This window comes from Drosophila grimshawi, unplaced genomic scaffold, assembly GCF_018153295.1.
Source record: "Drosophila grimshawi isolate 15287-2541.00 unplaced genomic scaffold, ASM1815329v1 contig_311, whole genome shotgun sequence".
Classification (NCBI taxonomy): domain Eukaryota; kingdom Metazoa; phylum Arthropoda; class Insecta; order Diptera; family Drosophilidae; genus Drosophila; species Drosophila grimshawi.
This window is the reverse complement of record NW_025063098.1, coordinates 161,040-183,573: the sequence shown is the minus strand read 5'-3', so window position 1 is coordinate 183,573 and position 22,534 is coordinate 161,040. Positions and strand designations below refer to the sequence as shown.

At 37.5% G+C, this 22,534-nt stretch overlaps 1 protein-coding gene across 1 annotated transcript; it reads right to left on the bottom strand.

Moving 5' to 3' along the window:
* Nucleotides 1-1,119: 1,119 nt before the first annotated feature.
* LOC6564192 (homeobox protein abdominal-B) lies at nt 1,120-22,205 on the bottom strand. Its single transcript, XM_043215117.1, has 6 exons — nt 22,115-22,205; nt 7,028-7,963; nt 4,142-4,338; nt 3,774-3,981; nt 1,952-2,166; nt 1,120-1,879 (listed from the first exon to the last, which is right to left on the bottom strand). The coding sequence occupies exons 1-6, from the start codon at nt 22,203-22,205 to the stop codon at nt 1,688-1,690; spliced, it is 1,839 nt and encodes a 612-aa protein (XP_043071052.1). The 3' UTR covers nt 1,120-1,687.
* Between the last annotated feature and the right edge of the window lie 329 nt (nt 22,206-22,534).

Below are 22,534 nucleotides of genomic sequence, written 5' to 3'. Positions count from 1 at the left end.
AAAACATTAACAAAAATTCGATAATTACACAACATAACTGAACTTAGATGTAATATCAGGATTAAGCTGAGTCGATACACATAAAATATATATATATATATATATATCTGTTTACATATATATACATATACATATGTACGTTATTTTATGTATGTACTATATATAAGTAATGTAAGTAGCGTTAAGGTATGTATTGAAAATTAATTGTTTCTCAACTGCTTTCAATGTACTTGTTTGTATTCCTTACACGTATTATTAAAATGTATTTACTTTTTTTTAGTTTTTCTTTTTTGTTGTTGTATTAGTTATAGTTTTATCTTTAGCTTAACGTGCTCTGTTTTGTTTTTGTTTTGTTTTGTTTTGTTTGGATCAAAAACGCTTTTAACTATGGAGTGAATATGCACACACATCAATAATCTTACGATTTACACGATTTACTATAAATAGAATGAATTCAACTTTTGCATTTTGCATTTGCTTTTGTTTTTTTGATTTTTTGAATTGTTACTTTCATATGTTTGCTGATTTTTATTTTTATTTTCAGTTTTACTTTTACTTTACTTTCAATTTTTAGTATGCACTAAGTAAATGTTTATTTTCTTGGGCACAAAACCCAAAGTGTTTTCAAAATTTGCCCTCTTTCTGGTTTTATGTCTTAGTTTATATACAGGAACTTAAAATGTATCTAAGAACACGACACAACGAACAATAAAATGACAAAAATTTATTCTAAAAGTGCGCCGCTGTCTAACTGCTTACGGGGTGTGTGTGTGAGTGAGTGAGTGTGTGTGTGTGTATTTGTGTGTATATTATTTGTATTTGTGGTTGAAAATTGTTATTCAATTTGTTCAATTTGTTTTAAGAACATTCACTTGGCCTACAATGTGCTCGTCACTTGCAATTTAGCTGCACTTACATTTAGAATCTACTACTTGAATTCTTGTTTTTTGTATTCATAATTAATACGGATAGTATTTTGTGTATGCATATTATAGTTATAGTTTAAAATTAATAAGTAATGCGCGTTAATTTATGAGACAAATACATACATGCACACATATATATATGCATATATATATCTATATATATATATATATATATATATATATATATGTGTGTTCATATTTAGTACAACTACTGAATGTGCTTCCTTCTATTTCTGATTTCTGATTTCTGATTTCTGAATTCTGATTTAATTATCTTTTTGCAGCTATGTCTCTCTAGTATTCAACTACTGCACCAAGCATCAATAGACTGGGTGATTAACATTTGTTTAGCTTGTTTTTAGATATCGTAAGAACTGACTTATTAGTTAGCTACATTTCATTAAACGTAGATTCTCAACTCTACTTGGCAATTCTATGCCAAACAATTTAAGCTTTGAAAACAGCGACGCCAACGCTGGGATTGCCTCACACCACCTCGTCCTCAATCCGCTCTCGTAGCTCCTCCTGCACAGCTTTCCTCACTTCCGAACATATATTTACAGAACGGTGAAAATTCAAGCTGCCTTCAACTAGCAGGGAAAGTCGATCGATATCAATTCGTTCTTAATTGGATTTGAAATCGAGTTCGGACTCGGAATCGGATTCGGATTCGGATTCGGTTGGGAATTGTTGTGATTGGGATTGGCTAACTGCTAGTAGGTGGCAAAGCCCATGGCGCCGGCGCTGCTGTTGTCCAAAGGTCACTGGTGCATCTTGGTGGCATGGTGGCCCATGCTCAGACCCAAGTTCAGGTGATGGTTGTTGTGGTGCTGCTGTGCCGCCTGCGCATGGTTGTGGTTGCTGCTGGAGTTGTTGTTGTTATTCTGCTGGGTGGCCTGCCGCTGCGAGTTCTTCTTGTTCTTCATGCGTCGATTTTGAAACCAAATCTTCACCTAAACACACCCATGCAAATGCAACGATATAAATAACATGTTCATTAACTTTTCTTTATTTATTTAACACACCTGACGCTCCGTCAACTGCAGATTGCGTGCCAGCTCCCAGCGCTTCTGCTTGGACACGTACGCATTGAAGAGAAATTCCTTTTCCAGCTCCAGTGTTTGGAACTTGGAGTACGGCTTGCGTTTTTTTCGCACCGACACCTGTCCGGTCCATTCGTGCATCGCATTTGTCGGTGTGCATGGACCCACTGCACCCACTGAAAGGCCACCGGATGCGCCTGGGGACGATCAAAATAATATTCGCACATATTTCTCATTATTTTACTCACATCAATTATTATTTATTATTAAATTTATTTATTTTATATTTTAAATTCTACAGAAATAATAATGAATTTGGCAATTCAAAGTGAAAAGTAAAACGAGCAAGTCGAGTGAGCTCGACTACAAGATACCCTGTTAAAAATATATTATAGTTTTAATGCCATTTTTAAGCCTTCTGATAGTAATGAAATCAACATGAAAAATTCTTTTCAACTATAACTTTGGATCTTGCTGCAATGTCAAGTCACTCAAATAATATTTCATTGTATTTAAATATTAATTGGAATCGTCTGCTTTTAAAGTTGTAGCTTTTATTGATATTGAAATTCAATATGAATTGATATTCTCGAAACGGGGGCAGGTATCGATCAAACGAAGTAAACTTGATCTTCACAGGGTATACGGCAATTTATATTCCAAAGCTTAGAGTTGTTGTTCTATTTCTCGTCTCTGATGCGGATTGACAAAAAACGCACAATTATTATTATTAGCTTAAATTGAATTAAGCGAATCGATCAACAAATATCGGACAGAGATTCGGCTAGATTCAGCTAAGAAACGTACTAAACTATGGTGGCTGTCAGGAAATTAATTTAAAAAATATTTTCAACAAATAAATATTTGTTCTTATGTTAAATGAAAAACACGTGATGATTTGTTGCATAATTTTCATTACACAAATATAAATTTCTTCTAACAGGTCTTAGACATAATTAAATTCGAGTGAGCTCATTACAGCCTAGCAGAGGTTATATAATATATAGAATAAGGATCGATGAAGTAAAAAGTTAAAAATAAATTGGCATTAGCAAAAAACAAAAATGAATTTAGCGAGTCCTTTATAATTAGTGCTTAAACACTCAGTTCAAAGTGGCTTAAACACGAAATGGGGGCAGGCAGTCGGGTTGGGGAGGTGGCACTTGTTTTAATATGTATTGGCACACCCACCGACAGGAGCACGAACCCGGTTGAGTGTTGACGATATTCATTTATGAGGCATTTTGCAATACGCTAATTAAATGACAAACTTGACAGTGTCGCAATTTGCAGTTTGCCCCACACTCGCCAACAGGCAGCAGAGGCAAACAGCAAACAGCAATGCGAAAAGCGATAACACAAATACACTCGCAAAAAATCACCAATAAAACTAAAATGTTTTACTTGTTTAAGATATAATAAATATTAGAAAAATTATTGTAAATATTACAGACTTTTTTCCTATTGATCAGAAATATGTTAGACAATAGAAAATATTTCAAAAAATTAGAAATGCTAACCCAGATTTTTAGTTAAGAAAACCCCCTTTCGAAATATTGAAGATTGAAAATTAATGAATTTATAAACTAATGTTTGTGAGATCTTAAAGTAATAATTGTTAATAATAATATAAGAAACCAAAACGTTATATTAAAATATAAAAGCACATTTTATATTTTGAAATAAACGTTCTGAATAATAAGTTGAGTTACCCTTGGCGAATTTCTAAAAATGAATGCCAGTTGTTTTTCTCTGTGTATGTGTGTATGAGTATGTGTGTGTGTGTGTGTGTGTGTGGACTCACCTGTGCTCGAGTAGGCCTCGGGGAAGGTGCGCAGCCCACCTGGGGAGGAGTAGGTGGGAGTCTCGTAGCTGGACTGCGAGGTGCCCTCGACGGACTGTCGCGCCGCTGCCGCCGCGCTGACAGATGCATGGCGCTCATCGGTGGCGCTCATGTAGACCGCCGCTGCAGCGGCATTCGGTTGATCACGGTAGTTGGGCCAATATGGAGGCTGCTTGTTGTCGTACGTGCAACATGCGAGAGGGGGACGAGAAGAAGGCAAATGCGTAAAGCGTAAAGTTGACATTGAGTTGTTTACTAGACAGCTGCTGTCTGGCGCACAATTCGAGCCGGAGTATCAGCGCCTGTTGTTGTTGTTGTTTTGCACTCACCTGAAACTGGGTCTCTGGGTAACCGTAGAACATCGGCTTGCGATCCCTGTCGATATAATATGGCGTGGCATGGTACTGGTTGAACTCGTTCTCATAGGGCCACGGATGCCCGTGCCGCTTAACTGGCGTCGTTGCGTCCGCCTCGAAGCCGGGCCTGATCGCGGGTATATGTATTGGCGCTAGTGAGATGGACATGTCTGTAAAAGAGAGAAGAGACATTCTCGTTATCGATTGCCTGTCAAACAAATCAACTTGACGAACATTCTCGTTCCTAATTATGCGCCCAACAATTTACTGTGAAAATACAATTAATTTTTTTGAGAACAGACTGTTGTCTTGGAACAGACTGTTGTCTTGGAACTGATTGTTGTCTTGGAACTGATTGTTGTCTTGGAACAGACTGTATTGAATCACAGCTCAACATATTCAATCAGTCAGAGTTCGAAATCAACAATAATAATTATTTAACAACAATAAATGTTGATAGGTTTAGTTAATATTTGTACACAGTGGTTATTATAATTAGAAACAATAATCTGGTTCAGAGTGCACGACCCGAATATACCCTGTAAATATCTCTGAAATGCCCCTACTCACATTTCTACTTATATTACCTAGAACACGTCTACATACACAAACTAATACGATGAAATGTAAGCGCTTCTGGCAGCATATTATATTATAAGCAATTGCTTATTTTTCTCTCAGAAAAATAAATAATAATAATATATATATAAATAATAATATATAATTATATATAATATATATATATAATTATAGAATTATACAAATAAAAGAAAATGATGATCGCCCTTAAGCAAGCCTATTACAATTAAATTTCATAATTTGAAAAAATTTGGAGACTTCAACGAAGTCTGTATGCAAATATTCAAAACCAATTTGGTGTATCGAACTCATTTATTCTTTGAGATGTGCTTCAGAATGGGAAAATGATAATGTATAGACTCGCTCAAATAATAAAAAGAACTCGGATACTAAGAAATGCACCCCAAAAAGCATTTATAACTTTAAGGGACTTAAATAGTATAACAAAAATAGTAAATTAATTTCTATTAATTAAAAACTATCTGGTAATTGTTGAATACAATTAAAAGAGAAATTGAGAATAAATAACGTAATAATATGTGGATATTGGGATTTAATCATATATTTGTACTTTCTATCAAAACCAAGTATACCCCAAAAATATAAAAAATATATGTAAATTGAAGGTTCCCCTTATAAGTAAATCGGAAAATTCGGCAGACAAGTATGTTGGAAAACTATTGCATTAGGCGTTTCTATTTGAATTCAATTAGTGACTTATTTTCAATAATCTTTCTGATAATTTAACTGAGAAGTGTTTTATTAAAATAACAAAACAAATAACTTTGTTTGGAATGCCTCTGACTGATTTCAAAAGCTTATTGAAAAATTTACTGATGAACGAATTTAGAAGATTTTAATATGATTAACTTGAAACTTATTTGCAAATATCAATATGAACATTAAATGAGAACTTGTTTTACCATTTCGAGCAAACAGACAATTATTTTGAAAGCGCTACTGTTTTTAGCAATCCCAAAAGTGGATGCCCTGAGCAAAGCCGGTATTTTAGTATTTAATGACTGCAGTTTATTATGAAACTTAATCCAACACTTAAAAATCAAATAAATTTATTAACATGCTTAAACCACAAGGTGATTTTTATCACCCAAAACAGATCTCAAACAAAAATCAGTCAATTACTATTTCGTTAAGAAATCAAAACTGTCTCCTGAATTATTTTATAATTGATGTTGGATTCGAATATTGGAAAGGTTTTTAGATCGGGAATGGAAATATAAATATATAATATAAGCTGAGCCGATGAAAATAAAGAGGTCTTTGTAAATACAGAAACCATCATCATCAACCTGGACTCATATATTCAATCTGAGGATGTAGATGTTAAAGGTGAACTAGTCTGAATTGTTATCAAAACAAGCCAGATTTGTACTTAAGGGTTAAGGGAAATTAGCTCATTGACTACTGTCATAAACTAGTCAATCCTAACTTAGTATCGACTGCTTTGCGAGTAATAAACAGAAGAAATGCGCGTTGATTGAATCAAGCAATCCTCATTATATAATTACTGCAAAATATTTCTACTCAGGCAAAATAAAGGCCTGAATTAAAAAAAAAGTAGCCTTAAAATGAAAAGTAGTCAGAAAACTGGAACGTTTTTCTGCTTTTTAGAAATAATCTTTAAATACGGGAAAAAACATTTCCAAAACTTAGAAAGGCTTTCCTTAAGTCGACAATCCCAAAACTATGTTTTTCTTTTTTATTATCTTTTAGGGATATTTTTAATTATTAAGAAATGCATTTGTGAAGTATCCCAATAGAATTTTAAGTTTTTCAATTTTAGTTATATATATGTATATATATATATTGATAAACTATTTAAAATGTTTGAATATGTGAAATATTTCCATACCAAAGGAAAAATAGAAAAACATTCTGAAAATTATTCATATTTTTCTAAACATAAGAAAAATGTGCATTAAAATTAATATAAGCATAAACTCTGATTGCTAGAAATACACCTTCTGGATAATAAGCTAAGTTAGGCTTGGCGCCAAAAGTATGGGGAATTTCTAAAATTCAGGTCTACTTCAGTTAAGTTGGTTTAATTTCAAGATCGATAACCAAACCGTAAACCATAAAACTATAGTCGAGTCTCAATTTGCACATTTTACATACATTTACAGGACATCATCGCATTTGAACATATTATAATGACTCAGCTTAGGTTATATGGATTAAGCTGACAATCAGACTGAGTCTTGAAGAGAGGACTCTTCATCGTAGTTAGTGGTAGGGGAGGAAGGGTGCTCCAATTACCTGCTTGCTGAGAACTGACACTGGAGGGAGAAACACTCGCCGTTGTTGGTGCAACAATTTGGCTTTGACCGGCTGCCACAACCGAGTTTTGTTGCAGAGCAGACGTGGCGCCACCACTTGGTGCACTACTCGGTGTCTGCTGCTGCTGCTGCTGCTGTTGTTGTTGTTGCTGCTGCTGATGATGAGGTGATGTGAGGTGTTGGGGTTGCTGCTGTGCGGCTTGACCCGTAGGAGTTTGGGCGGGACTAAGGGCGCCGCTAACCGGGGTTGTTGCAAGTTGTTGCTGCTGCTGCTGTTGTTGCTGCTGTGGCGGGGGCAGATGCTGGAGAGGCGGCTGTTGCTGTTGCACGGGCCCCGGCTCCTCATACATCGCCGCATGTGTGGGCGTGGAATGTGTTGTGGGCGTCGTCTGTTGCTGCTGCTGCTGCTGTTGCTGTTGCTGCTGGAGTACGGCGGATGGCGTGGAGAGTGCAACCGAGGCGGAGGAGACGACTGTGTGCTGCTGCAGATGGTGGTGCAACGGCTGGGTCTGAGGCAGGTGGTGGTGATGGTGCGGATGGTGATGCAATTGCTGCAAATGTTGCGCGGACTGTTGCAATTGTTGGTGTTGCTGCTGCTGCTGCTGTTGCTGCTGTTGTTGCTGTTGCTGCTGCTGTTGTTGCTGCTGCTGCTGCTGCTGCTGTTGCTGCTGTTGTTGGTGTTGCAGTTGGTGGTGCTGCAGCGCGACCGCCGAGGCGCTGGCTGAGGTGGGGTGTGGGTGCGATGGATGTGGCGGATGTGGGGGATGTGGGTGTGTGTGATGTGGCCCCCACCAAGCCCCGGCAGCGGCGTGCGACCCGACTGCCGAGACATCGTGGGGGTCGTAGAGAGCGCACGCCAGCGGGATGGTTGGGGTTTGGGGAAGGGGTGGAATATTTACGGTTATCTTGAGTGCGTCTCAGTCAATCTCAGCGGAAAATGAAAGGCACCGCAAACACACACCAAAAACCAACACAGACCGAACGGGACGCGGCCCCCAAACACCGACCCGGTTTCGATTTCGGCTTAGTCTTTTTTTTTGTATATTTCTCTTTATATTTTCAGTTACAAATATGCCAATTTCTTTTTCCAATTGCAGTTTTTTGCTTATGTTTTTTCTTTGTTAATATTTCTCTTTATATTTTCAGATTATCAAAAACAATTTTTTTTCGAAGTGCCACTTTTTGGCATCACTTTAAGCCGGTTAATGTTTTGTTGTTTTTTTTTTTAATTTTCAGTTTAAGCAAGTCCAATGCAATTTATTTGTTTTTTTTTTATTTTTAGTTTTAATTGCCGGTTTTTGGCTTACTTTTCAGGCGGTCTTTTTTTTGTGTTATTTCTCTTTATAGCAGGCCAACTTTTTTTTGTATTTCGCTATATATTTTTAGTTTAAATAATAGTTTAATACAAGTAGTTTTTTGCAATTGCCGCTTTTTGGTTTGATTCTTATTTGCAGTTTTACGACCCAAAAGAAGTCGACGTTTAACTCACGCACACACACGCACGCACTGGCACACACGCACAGGCACACACGCACACAGGCACGCACACACGCACAGGTCAATGATGACGGAGTGCGCTGCTTGCGAGGGTGAGCGAGCGAGCGAGAGAGAGAGAGCGAGAGTCAGAATTCATGAAGAGCAAGGCTGGACGGGCGAAGAGAGCACTAACTAAATACCACCCACAACAGTTGCTGAGTTGTTGATGGGGGGCCAGGGCGAGGGCGAGAGCGAGGGCGCGGGCGGTAAGCGTTCTTGATCGAAAGCCAGTCGAAGAGATAGCACAGAGCACAGGGTGTTTACGGTGCTTAAGACTCGCACAAATGTTTTCAAATTGGCCTTTTCCCAGTTGGTCAATTTTCCATTTTTTAATTATTAATCAAACTTTCAATTTGAATTTCTTCTTATTATGTGTACTATTTTTTGCAGTCATCTGTTCAAGTTTTGTAATCACTTTTAAGTCACTTGTATTGCAAATATTTTACTTAGTTTTTTATTTGATGCGTTTTGTTTGTTGACTTTCGAATTTGTTGTTGTTAAAAGAAGTTTTTTTTTCTTTTTTGATGCCGGTTCAAATGGCGCGAATGAATATTATTTTTATTCAGTGTGTGAGAGAGCGAATCTGAGTTGTTGTTGTGGTTGTTATTGTTGCTGTGCTTGTTTTTTATTATTATTATTTTTGTTGTTGGTTTTTTTTTATGTTGCTGGTCATAAAATTTGATTTTACGATCAAAACAAACAATTAAAAACTCGCCGCTCGCAACAGTTAATAAAATTCAGCAAATACTCGTATTATTTTCTTGAGCATTTTTATTTTCATTTTTATTTTGTTGGCGATTCCATAGTGCCAAACATATTTTTTTCTTTTTTGTCGTCAAACAACACTTCACTTGAGTCAAAGTTCTCGCTGGTTTCGCTGGTTGTTGCTATAGCTGTAGTGGCTACTTTTGGGATACAAAACTCAGGTCTTTTTTAGTGTTGTCGCTGCTTTGACGCCCGCACGACTTCGACCGTACAGAGCGAAGCACAAATCTACACTGGCAGCGGCTGCGAAAACGGCGACAGTCAGCAGAGCCAACAGCAGCAGAGGCAGCAGCAGAAACGGTGGAGTCCAAGCAGCGACTCTCACTCTCACAAAACAAACAGAGTCAAGATGTGAACAAAAGGCATATTCGATACGTGTGCCTGACTGCTGCTGACTGCGCGGCGCCTTGTATCCGTGTGCCCAAAAGAGAGTCTCGCGCATGCGCATCTGCGTGTGTGTGTGTGCAGTGGTTGTTGTTGACTGTAGTCGCGCTCTCTCTCTCTCTCTTTGCGGCGCGCGTTATGCACACGCACAGTATGTGTGTGAATGTTGGATACACGAATGCTTGTATGTATGGGTGTGCACATGTACACACGTCCGTGAGACCCAATGCTTTAAGAGAGCCTCCTATTAAGTGAGCCTATTTCAGAATTGTGGTCTTTTCTTTTGTTTTTTCTTTTGTTTTTTTGCACCTTGAGAATATCGATAATAATTACAGCAGGCTTTTCAGCAGGTGCACATGGAACATTTAAACAGTAGTACAGCAGTACAATTACACAGTATGGCCTTTGTGTGCTCTTTTCACAGTGCAGCTACCCTTCTCTTTCGCTCTCTCTTCTTGTGTGTCTCGCTTTCTCTCTCTCTCTCTCTCACTCTCTGTTGCTGGTTCTTGCTAGTTGTTTGTTTGGGGCTGATTTGAATACACGTACTTTCAACTCTCGCGCACAAGAGCGCCATCTATGGCCGAGATTTCAATGGGAAGGGACTGGGGTGGCTCCCTCAACATTGCGATGTTTTTTCTTTTCTTTCTATTCTTTTCTGTTTTTCGAATCGCGTCTGTTAGTTGAATGTTGCCCTTATATTCTTGCAACAGCAACAACAGCCATTCAAGTCAACATTTATATATAGACATATATTTATTAATATATGTATACATATATATATTTATATACACACGCAAAGAGTATTAAATTGAACCCCTTCTCCGATAATTAATCAAAATGAGCTAAATAAATATATATATACACACACAATAATTTACGACAGCATACAAATTGAGACAATTGCGCTGGCTTCCCAGCAGCAATTTAATACGAGCGCCTGTCCCTGGCCCTGCCCATGCCCCTGCCTCATGTTTCATGTTCAACATTTGTCGAATTTAACGCTGCAATAGACAATTATGAGCATTTTACGACAATTTCCATTGGAAGAAGAAAACGGCATTGAGACAAGGACGGCGAAATGTTGACAAATCATAAAAGGATACGCATTTCCCAGCACAGTCAACTCGGTTCACGTTGCACGTTGCATGCTTCATACCAAGGGTAATAATAAACAGCCAAAAAAACAACACGACGACGAATAATCTAATACCCTATCGTTTAGTATTTATGTTATAAAAAATATATTCCATTCCAAAGAAAATAGGTGCTAAAAACGGAAAATATTTAGTCAAATTGGAGCACGCCTCAAAGTAGCAGAAGTTTTCATATCGATACAGATTGTGCAAGGATTTCAAAAGGTCGGCTTCTGATTCCGACTTTAGTTAAACATACAAATGAATTTCTAAAAATTAGAAAGTCTTTTTTTTTCTCTTTAATGTTTTAGAAATATTTTCTATTGTTAAGAAATGCATTTCTAAAAGGTAAAACATTAAAAACTAAGCGCAGCAGTGCGTGTAAAAGTAACGTAATTTGGATGTGCTTACCTGGTGGCTGGGAATTGACGCTGGAAGGGGATATACTCGCCGCTATCGGCGCAACAATATGAGTTTGGCTGGACGCCACTTCTGAGATTTGCTACAAGTAACGCTGCTACCGTTGATACTCTTCAAATTGTGAATGGTTCACAATGGTAGATTGCTGCAAGAGAGAGAGAGAGAGAGAGTGTGTGTGTGTGAGAGAGAGAGAGAAGAAATTAGTGAGTTGAAAGCAATGCGATAAATGCAGGCGCCGCCTTGCGACCACTTTCCCAGCACACTTAAGGGTTAAGACAACAACAGCAACAAGAACAACAACAACAAGAACAACAACAACAACAACAACAGCATTGACGTAATGATGTTTCCTACGTTACTGCGTCCCTTCCACAGGGAAGTCATCTTACATCTTTATGACTGGCGCAAACGTCTTGTTTGCATTTAATACCGGGCAGGTAATAATGCATTTCAGGCCCAGTCAGAGTTGCTGCTGCTGAGTTGTTGTCGGGCGGACGGAAGTGAGCGCCGAGCTAGGCAAATATATGTACAGACAGACAGACAGACAGACAGCCAGTCAGGCAGACAGAGAGACGGGCAGACAAAGAGACAGCCGTCAAACACATCGTAAAATTTGTTTCCTCGCCTTGTATTTGCATTGTACAAAATTCTGCTGTTTGAGTTGAGGCCATTTGCTTTTTTCTTTGGCGGTGTCAGGGTCAAAGTCAAATCTATTTGTACTTTCATGCCCTACTACAATATACATGCTACCAATTTGCATTCAGAGGCACATGTGCTACTTAAAACCATATCCCTTTCAATTCTAATCCCAGTTCGCTTGTAAAAAAACACATTTGGTAGTTTCTCTAAACTAGAATTGGTTGATTTTGATTGATTTACTCATTATTACTAATTGCACTTAAGCTACTTTATTCAACAAGAATTTCTAAGGCAGTTGGCTTAAGCTGGAAGTTTTAAATTCGATTGATAGACTCAATATTCATAATTGTTAAAAATAAAATACATTATTGGAAAAGTATTGATTTGGCTTCAGATTACTTATCCCACTCAAATCAGACAAATGCCCAACAAGTATTAAAAACTAATTTCAGTCACTTGCTGCCATTGAAGTTTCTGTGGAATCGATCTTCTGTGGAATATATTTGAATTCATTCCCGAAAAACTTCATAATTTGTTGGTTCCGAATATTATGGTAACTTAAAAGGTTTTAGAAGACTCATCTTTATATATGATCTTACTATTTTATTATGACCAATATATATTAGAGTGAAAAATTACAGTTTCATCAAGATCATCAGCTCAAATGGAAACAGACGGACGAAATTATACGAAAAATGTCAAATCACTTAAAAGAATTATAGTAGTAAAAGTATAATAGTATATATTATGAACTTAGTTCATTTTTTATAGCAAATATCAACTTTCAGCACACTTTTCGAAAACTTGATCAAATTAAAACTAAGCTTTTTTTATTCACCATCGAGGGGATTCCCCAATCACATTAAAACTATAACAAATATATATATATGAATGAAATTCTAAACATAAAATTATTTTATGTGTTATATATTACTATCTATAATCCAATCTAAATACAAATGACTCAATTCACAGCAGATTTTCCATGATTTGGATTATCTATGTGGGCTATAAATTTACTCATCGATACTGTTCGATTTTTTGTTTTTCAACAACAAAGAAGCCTTTAGTTCATGTGTTCTCTTCTGTAATGGTCCAAAAAAAATTAAAAAATGAATAAAAACAGAACAATAAAAAGAAGTTTCTTCCATATTTAACGATGTTAAAATTTGAATAAGTTAATTAACAAAATTAATATTCAAATGGGTTTATGGTCGCAGCAATGGCAGCTTATGGCTTCATTATGAAGACACGGCCCGACTAAAAAAAAAAAAACTAAAATTCAGACAACTATAAACCCAACACAAAAACAAGTAAGATCATTTCAAACAAAATTCACATGCCATATGAAGAAAACAGCATTCCCGCAACCAATGGCCAACCAAACACAAGACTTACGGTGAGAGAAAAGTTCATTGGCTCTACCACCATAAAAAAACCCAACTAACAAAAAAAAAGAATGAAAAAAAAAATAGAAGAATCGGGTTTTCGGTGGTCTGCAAGATGCTGTGAACGAATTAAATTAAATTTGTGTTATCCAATTAGACACAGCACAGCTCATTGCTGGCGAAGGGGGCCTCCTCAAATTTAACGATCTTTCTCCCAGCTAATTATGAGACGCCGTCTGTTTGGCTGTCCCCCCGGTCCAGTCCAATGGCAGCAGCGATGCTGCTGCTTTTAATTGCTTTGAATTTCTTTATTCCCAGAACCCTTTCGGCTTAAAATGTTTCCCTTGCAAAGAGCCCAAAGTCAAAGCAGGGAAACCGAAGAATTTAGATATCAGAGATTCCAGCTAAGCTCAAATCGTCATCGCCTCGAGATGTGGATGAAAAATCTTGTTGTTTTTCCAGTTTCCACAGACAACGACAAGCGCTGAGTTTGGAGTATCAAAGTGGGACCCGGTCGGTCTTCAGGAGCCAGTAGAAACCCAAACCCAAACCCAAACACAAAAACAAACCGAAAGCAATGCAGTCTCAAGTCATCGAACAAGTTTCTGGCTAGTCTTAACATTCCTGTTTCTTTTCTTCTTTTTTTTATAAAAATCAAAACATGTTCAAACCGGGTCGGGGCAATTGGTTTTCAAAAGAAAAAGAAGAAAAAAAGATAGCTATGCCTCGAGCACATCTACATCTACACACATCTACACACACGTGCGTGTTAAAGGCAGTCTTAAGCAGTCCAAATCAAGAACAAAGAGAAAACACACTAATGCTGCCAGGGGATGGCAGATGAAAATTGAGAGAAATATGGCACATCGTCTACTGACAGCCTGAAGATGTCTGATGCGAGACATTTTGTGCAGTCGACTTCAAGAGACAAGAGCTGTGGAGGCAACTTCAAAATCTTCGGCATACATTTCTCGAGCATGTGTTGCTGCCACTCAGTCAGCCCATCTTCCTGCTGCCTCAACATGGCCACTGCCCCTCGGAGTCATTCACTTATTTTTGTATTTTCCCTCTGCTTTGTGTAGCTGTCTCAATTCAGTTCAGTTCTCGATAGTTATGTAGTACAGAGATCTGTGTGTACTGTACATGAATCATTCACAACGAAAGCATAATATCCATTAATATATTTGAATCGAAATTTAGCATTTAAAGAATTTTGGTATTTGTGATATTTATATTATTTAGTAGAGACGAGAGACTAGTCTAGACTAATCTAGAGATTCGAGATTAGAGGATAATCACTAGAGATTGGAGACTAGAAACTAAATTAATTTGAGAATATTTCACAATTCGACTGTTATGAAGTATTATTATTATTATTACTATTATTAATAATGAAAATATTTTTAGAATAATAAATTACAGCTTTAAGTTGCGCTCAGAAAGGATTTACATATATGAAATTTTGATATTTGTATTACAATTTAAAGACTTTGTTTACTCAATGCTAAGTTAAAACACAAGATTCAATGAAATTTCTTAAAGAGTGAATCAAAAAAAAAAGAAGGAAATCCCCATCATAATATGTATTAATTGTGTAATAAACTTATATCTAAATTTTCATAGCAGATGCTTTATGATGTGTTACAGTAAAAGTTGTTAATGATTATTTTATGCTGGACAGTTTAGCGCCAATCGGGCAATTAGAAACCCAGACGAACCACCTGAGAAAATGCCAGGTCCGTGTTTGTTTGTCTGTTGTTATTGTTGTTGCTGTTGTTGCTGTTGCTGCTGCTGTTGCTCTTGTTTACTGTGTACTTAAACAATATTTTAGTACAATAAATCTAGCTAGTTTACTGCTTTTATTGCCAGCAAAGCGTTTTACGACAAACAAACCGACATGCAGGGTGCCCCAGAATGATGGCGTATGACAGCAAACTCTTCAAGTGAGTCGCAGGCAGTAGGTAATTTTTTTATTTTTATTATATATAAATAAACAACCCTTTAATTTGAGCACTGCTCGACTATTCCGAAATTGTTGTGTGCAGATTTTAACAGGCAACTCTATACACTCAGAAATAAACTACACTTGAATTTTAGAAATCGTATTAAAAACCAAAAAGTATTTCTTGTTTTTAGAAATAATTTACAGATATAAGAAAACTAATTTCTAAGACTTTAAGGATTGCCTTAAATCAAAAATCCCAAAAATATATTTCTTTTCTGTATATTGTAAATCTATTTTCCATTTTTAAGAAATACAAAACCCTCATTTATCGAAAATACTCTTTCTTAAATCAAGAAAATTAGAGTTAAGTTGTCGTCTGTCGTAAATATTTTTTCTCAATTTTTGAGAAATGTACACTGTAATTCAGAATAGAAAAACACTGGTTTTTAGAAATATACCTTCTGAATAATACTGTGAGTTAGCCTTGACACCAAAAGTATGGAGAAATTCTAAAAATCAGGTCGCTTTTTTCTTATTGTAGATCATTTCACAGAGAATATAAGAAAATGCCTTTCTAATTTTCATCGGACGACGTCTCTTGAGTGAATTTGTCTCTCTTCGAAGCCCGTGCAGTTGTCATGCGAGTCATTCATCTTTCTCAGTGATTTCGAACGACCTTCGGCCATATAAAATATTTCATTATACGGCACACGTTGCATGTGGGCAGCAGAAGGGGAGGTGGGATGATGGCCGTGGCGGGCACAACAGTCGCGGCCATTAAAATTGACACATTTGCAGTCAAATCGAGTCGGTTCTGTTTGGTTCGGTTTGGTTCTCTTGTCATGGAGAGAATTCAAATTCCACGCACTAAGTCTTTTGTCTCTGGCCACTTGGACAAATGGTAGCCCATAAATAACCGGGGTCTGTTGAACTTGAAAAACATGCGAGTTGTCTTCGTTTTATGGCGCCTTTTTTATTTATTGGCAATTCGCCATCAAGAGCTATCTCTACGAAGTTCCGTGCAATTCCCACGCAGCGGTAAAAAGATGATATCTGCTAATGCATAAGCCTATTTTGAATAAACTAAAGCAGAACTTGCCAATGCTAAAAATATGGTGAGCTTGTAAATAAATTAAGATAAGGGGTTATCATTTAAATAAATTCGAAATGCTTTCAGCATTGTTTCTATTAAGGTGCTCTTTGTTTTTGTGTTTGTTTTAGTTTATTATGAGTGGTCAAAGGTGTTAATTGCTCTGCTCTCTCGGCCAACAAGGTGTTAATTCCACTTTTATGGTCATTAAATCGGCCACCTGTTCAAAATTCGAAAACCCCATCCCCAAGCTCGTCAGCTCCAGAGTTATGTTTGTCATTATCTAGACGGTCATCAGTACACTGGCATTAATGTGTGATAAATGTTGGAAAGCAAACACGGAGCGCGATAGTCGAGAATGCCTTTGAATAAATTTTGATTGGCCTTGAAGTGAGCTGAGCTTCCAGTTTGAATATTGCGGTAGCCGCAATCAAATTCATATGCAAATCTGTTGATTTAAATACTAAAACACATAGCTAGTTAAAATTCTTAAAGTTGCAATACAATTAACAAAGAGCACTTTTTCTTTTTTCTAAAGCCTTCACTAAGCTGCAGCAAAACAAAGCCAGAACCGGAGCCAGAGTTGGGGGGGAAAGGACATAAAACTCATTTTGCCAAAATAAGTAAAATCATCAATTTTACTTTCTTTTTTTTCTTATTTATTCTTCTTCTATTCTATGCTGGTTATCTGAATCTCAACTTCCAAGGCATTTTCTTATCGCTCACAGCAGGGGATGGAAACTTTGTTGCTCATAAGAGATCCATGGGGGACTTTGAGTTGCCTTTTCCTCTTCCTTTTCCCTTTTCCCTTTTCCCTTTTTAAAGAGCCCAGTGCAAGGCGACTTGCTCATTTACATAAGCATAATTTACACATAGAGTAGTTACGCAGCCAAATAGCTTTGAAAGATACACACCCACACACATACACACACCAACACACACACACACACACACACACATGTCAGCAACATGGCCGTCCTGCTCCAGCAGCTAAAACAGCAGCTAAAGTCAGCAAAATATTTATTCAAATAGCGTACGCTTCCCCTTCCCCTCGCTTTCCCCTTGGCCATCTCCCTAAAGGTTAATTTCAGTTTCGGCGAGGCCATTGTCAACCCCCGGCAAGACGGCAACCGCCCGCGCCGCCACCCCCACCCCTGCCGCATCAGTTGTGATGACGCCAACGCCGCTGGATACTGGGATACGCAGAGCAACCCCAAACAAGACGGAGCCAGAGCCAGAGCCAGACGCGATAAGCAAACTCAAAAGCATTCAAAGATTTCAAAGAAAATGGAAAATGCGAGAAAATGGGAGCAAATGGGGAAAATGGCATGGCCGCTAGAGTTCTCAGCCAAGACGAAAAACAAACATCAGCAACCCCCGTCGAAGCCATCGAATCGAGTTTGCCGAGTTCGCCGAACAGGCGACGGCATTTAGCCGAGCTGCAAAACACTTTTGCTGACGTTGTCACTTCTACATACAGTGGTGAACAACAAAATAGCATCACTGCCACATTTCTTCTTACAAATCAAATCCATTTGAAAATTATCAAACTTTTTCTTTTCTTAATTTCAGGTTACATTTTTCTAAAATTTAAAAAGGTATATTTAATTTTCAGCAAGCAAATCGAACATAGCTGATATTATTTAATTTAAGATATTTTAGATAAATTATATATTTTAGTTAGTAACAACTTACGATTTTAGGGGTATTCTAATCCGATTTTAAAAAAAGACAACAGGTAAACTATAATAGCAGTCGAGAGAGCAAAATACATTAATATTTTCTAAGAATCTGGGTTTCAATTTCTATATTTTAGAAATGCATTTCTTAATAAGAAATATTTCTAAAAAATAAAAGAAACAATATATTTTTGGTCGATTGTCGATTTAGGATATTTCCACAAACAAGAAAAACTTTCTAGTTTCTAGGGAAGCTTTAATATTGGGGCGATTTCTTAAATTTCGGGTCGATTTTTTTCCTGATTGTAGTTCGGCAATTTTTCAAATGTCTATTTTTATTATATTATTAGTTTATTTTGATTATTTTGATTTTTACATTTTAAAAACGATATTAGATGGAAAATTCTGCAGAGAATCAGTGGATTGGTTTGATGTTCGTTGGGTGCCTCAAACTTTAAGGAGCGGAGAAGCCTGAAGTGAACTAAACAATTAAATTTTTACAAAATTGATTAAATATGTTGAAAACGGTGTATAAAATTACCGTTTTTTTTCTTCCTCACTTTGATTTAAGAGTTTTTAGCTTTTAAAAACGAATTCTAAAAAAGACATCTTTGAATACATTTCTTGTGAGAAAGGTGCTCTTATTTTGTTCGCAACTGTACACACATACACACACATAGATAGATACACACCCAGAGCATAGCACAACCCCAAATGATGGAGAGTGGGTGGCTGCGAGGGTGGCAGCGACTCTGAGCGGACTCTGAACGAGCTATTCGCCTTGCCATAATATCGATCCCTTGTTGCCTTCGCTCAATGAGTTCTCAATTTACTGTGCTTCCGTTGCCTTCAACCTCCCATCCTCCCTCCCTCTACCTCTCCCCCATTGGCCACACTGGCCACACCCGTGGCACTGTGGCTCGTGTATAGATTTCGTATCTATATATACACGCAAAGTTGGAGCTTACACTCGCACACTCACAAAAAACATCGAACTGAATTTTAGAAAATCGTCCTAAAATAAAAATCGAAACTTTTTCTTCTTTTTAGAAATAAGTTCTCAATTTTCAAAAACAAAAACTCCGAATCGTCGTAAAATTCAAATTAAATAATATGAATTTTAAACCAATTATTAATTAATTAACTAATTATTAACCTATTATATACGCAATAAATAATCACATTTTATAGTTGCGCTTCTATGAAAAAACGTATGAAAACCCAATAGAAATGATTCATATTTTTTTATTTCTAAGTTTTAGAAAAATGTACCCTGAAATCAAGAAAAGAAAAACTTGGGTTTCTTTCATAATAATAATTTGCAATACCCTTGACGTCAAAGGGAAAGGGACTTTTTCTGAGTGCACTCACACACAACGCTTCACAATTGAAATGCATTCGATTTTTTGTTTTTTTCCTACGACCATTTTGCGCAAATTTTGCAGTTGTAGAGATATATACATATACCGATATATACTAATATATATATATATATGTATAAGTTGTACACAAATTTATGTATACTTTTGTTAATGCTTGAAGACAAGCTTTGCATTCCTGACATCGAATTTAACATCGAGCTGGAGAATCTTTGTTCGACCACGTTGTCATTATTAATTGAATTATAAATTTAACATTTTAATATTTGATGCCTGCCTTTTTCTTTTTCTTTCCCCCCCAACCCCCTGTAAACAACTTGAGCATGTGCAACGCGCTACGTGATATGCTTGGCAACGGTTGCATACCCCCGAGTTCGTGGAATTTTAGCTGACTAAGATGATGAGGACCTCAAGCTAATTTTCATTTGGGCGCATGCGAAGTTGATAATGTTGAAGAAGAGGGGTGGGGGGTTGCAGAGGTGGGGCACTGCACAGTGAGGCAAATTGTAAGAGCCTTAAGCATATCTTTGAAACCAAAGCATTATTTTGAGTGTTTCAATATTCTATTTATTCTGAAGATAAAGAAAGATTTCATATTTTCGATAATTGGAGAACTGTAGAGAGTTTTAGCTTGGACGAATTATAACTTAAAAATATAAGCAGTTAAGTTGGTATTTCGATTTTCAAGATCGCATATAAAAATCTGTCTTATTAGAATGTTGCCTAGCAAAATGTTGAGCACTAATCATATTAATCTTATCTCTTTTCGATGATTTGAAACCAAGATTATCTAAAGAATAATAAAACATAAACAGTCTTATCTACAAACCCATTTACATTTGACTTGAATAAAAGATATGATTTCATTGTATTTATTTGAGCTGTTGTAAAGAAATAATTTGATTTGATTGAATCCATCAGAGTATTTAGTGAATTGAAATAAATCATTCAATCAATTTTATTCGAGTCAAGTGCTCGTTAAACTTTTATTAAGCTCAGGATTGAATATAAACTGAGTTTGTTAAATTAAAAGTAAAGAAAAAGTTATTATTTGATTGGCATAGATATTTTTGTTAATTATTAATAACTTTCTAATTGGATTGAGTTTTAAACAAAAAGTTATGATTGCGTTGGAATAGATATTGTTGAATTCTAAAACTGTCTAACGCTTATTTCTTAACCAATATTAAACACATAGTTATTATTATGTTGGAATGGATAATTTCGAATTCGAAAGGAGTTTTCTTGTGTTTGGAACCAATGTGCCGCACCGAGTCAACAGCCGAGCGAGCGGCGGCTGTTCGATTAGCCAGCTGAGCGACGAGGCGGGCTCGAGATAACAAGTCGAACCGGTCCGTCGGAAGTCGGTCTGTCTGTCCATCGGTCCGTCGGTGTGTCTGTCGGTCTGCCTGTCTTTTAGTCCGATGGAGACATGCGAGTAGAAAGCCACAATCAGAAATTTAATAATGGCTGCACAAAAGACAGCACGAAGCGCGTTGACGTGCACATATTTTACGAGTTTTATACCCAGGCAACGAATTCGTGTTGTATCTGATAGATGCACATATATATGCTCCAGGCAGGCAACACACACAGACAGACGGACACATGGGCACATGGACAGTTGGACACATGGACAGTTGGACAGCTGGACAGACGGAGGGACGGGCAGTGCATTACACTTGCTGCTGCTGCTGCTGCCGGCAGAGAAAGGCAAAGGAGAAACACATATAAAGTCATCAAAAAAATTGAAAAAAAAAAGAAAGAAGAAAAAACAGAAAATGGCCGCAAAACTGCACCCTGAACAGTGTTTAGGTGAAAGCGGCACTCTCTCACCTGTACAGGCAGGTTCACCTAGGGTAATTTTTGTGTGGGTTTTTTTTCGGGTCCTGCCCCCGGGTTGATCTGCTGATCGTCAGCTGCGTTGGCAGCAGGAGTGGCAACGTCGATTCCTGCCCCCGATTAAAACCGAGCGATAAAGAACTAACTGGCTGTGTTTGGCTGCGTGTTCTTTTCTTTTTATTTTTGTGTCCGTTTTATGGCTTCATAAGTGGAACTTGGTTGCTTTTCTTGTTTCTGACTATTGCGCACGATTTTCCCTTTGTTCTGGCGAAAGTCGTAAACATTTTCAGCCAGCCAGCAAACCAGCCAACCAGCCAACCAGCCAGCCAGCAACAAGCCCTCAAGCAGGTTGTTCCTCGCTGGCATTTCAAGAAACTTTTCGAAACAATGAAGAAAAAAAAACAAGAAACGAAAAATATAGTTGTAAATGTCAAGATTTTGAAAGGCATCGCTTAATCGTGAGGCAGCGTCGGCTGACAAGGATGTGGATGCACCTGATAGACATCTGGCATCACCGGCTGGCCTTTGAACCCGGCTTTGGGATTGACTGGATTGGCAATTAGCCCAGATGACCAATTTCTCACGGCCATAAAAATTCACTTAAAGTTTTGAAATGAATTCATGATTGGACTGCCTGCCACCCAAGCAGCAAAAGCACCCTCCCCAAAATAAATCCACTCATAGCCAACGTGCATTTTTTTCTTTTTTTTTTCTAGCGATTTTGTGATTTTTGGCAATTGATTTAATGTGTCATTCATAGATTTTTATTGCGTCATTTTATTGCCGTCTTTAACTTCCGATTTACCACAATTGGCCCGCTTAGACTGGACTGCCCCACTTGCCACGCCCCACCAGTGTCATTCTCACTCGCGTCCTCAATCCTCAGTCCACGTCGTCCTGCGTGGCATCTTAACAGGGAAATCATGTACTCGCCGTACTTTACTTTATTTATAGCCATTTTTAATACCGCCAGACCCGCCTCCTGCTGGACATTTTAACGCCCTGTACACAGCTATTGCTATTGCGGAGTGTGTCCAGGACAGGGTAGGGGGAGGGGCAAGTTGAGAGAGCATGGAGCATGGCCACTTTATGTTACAATAATGTTCCCTCGACACTGCTGCAATCGAATTGTTTTGGCCATAAAATCAAAAAGGTAATTCGAGCAATGCGGCTTGGGCCAAGTCAAAACAATATCCTGGCCTGGCTGGAAGCAGAGTGTGGCTCTACTCTTGCAATCGCCTAGCTCATGCCACATGATTTTCATATGCAGAGTTCTGTGCTCAATCA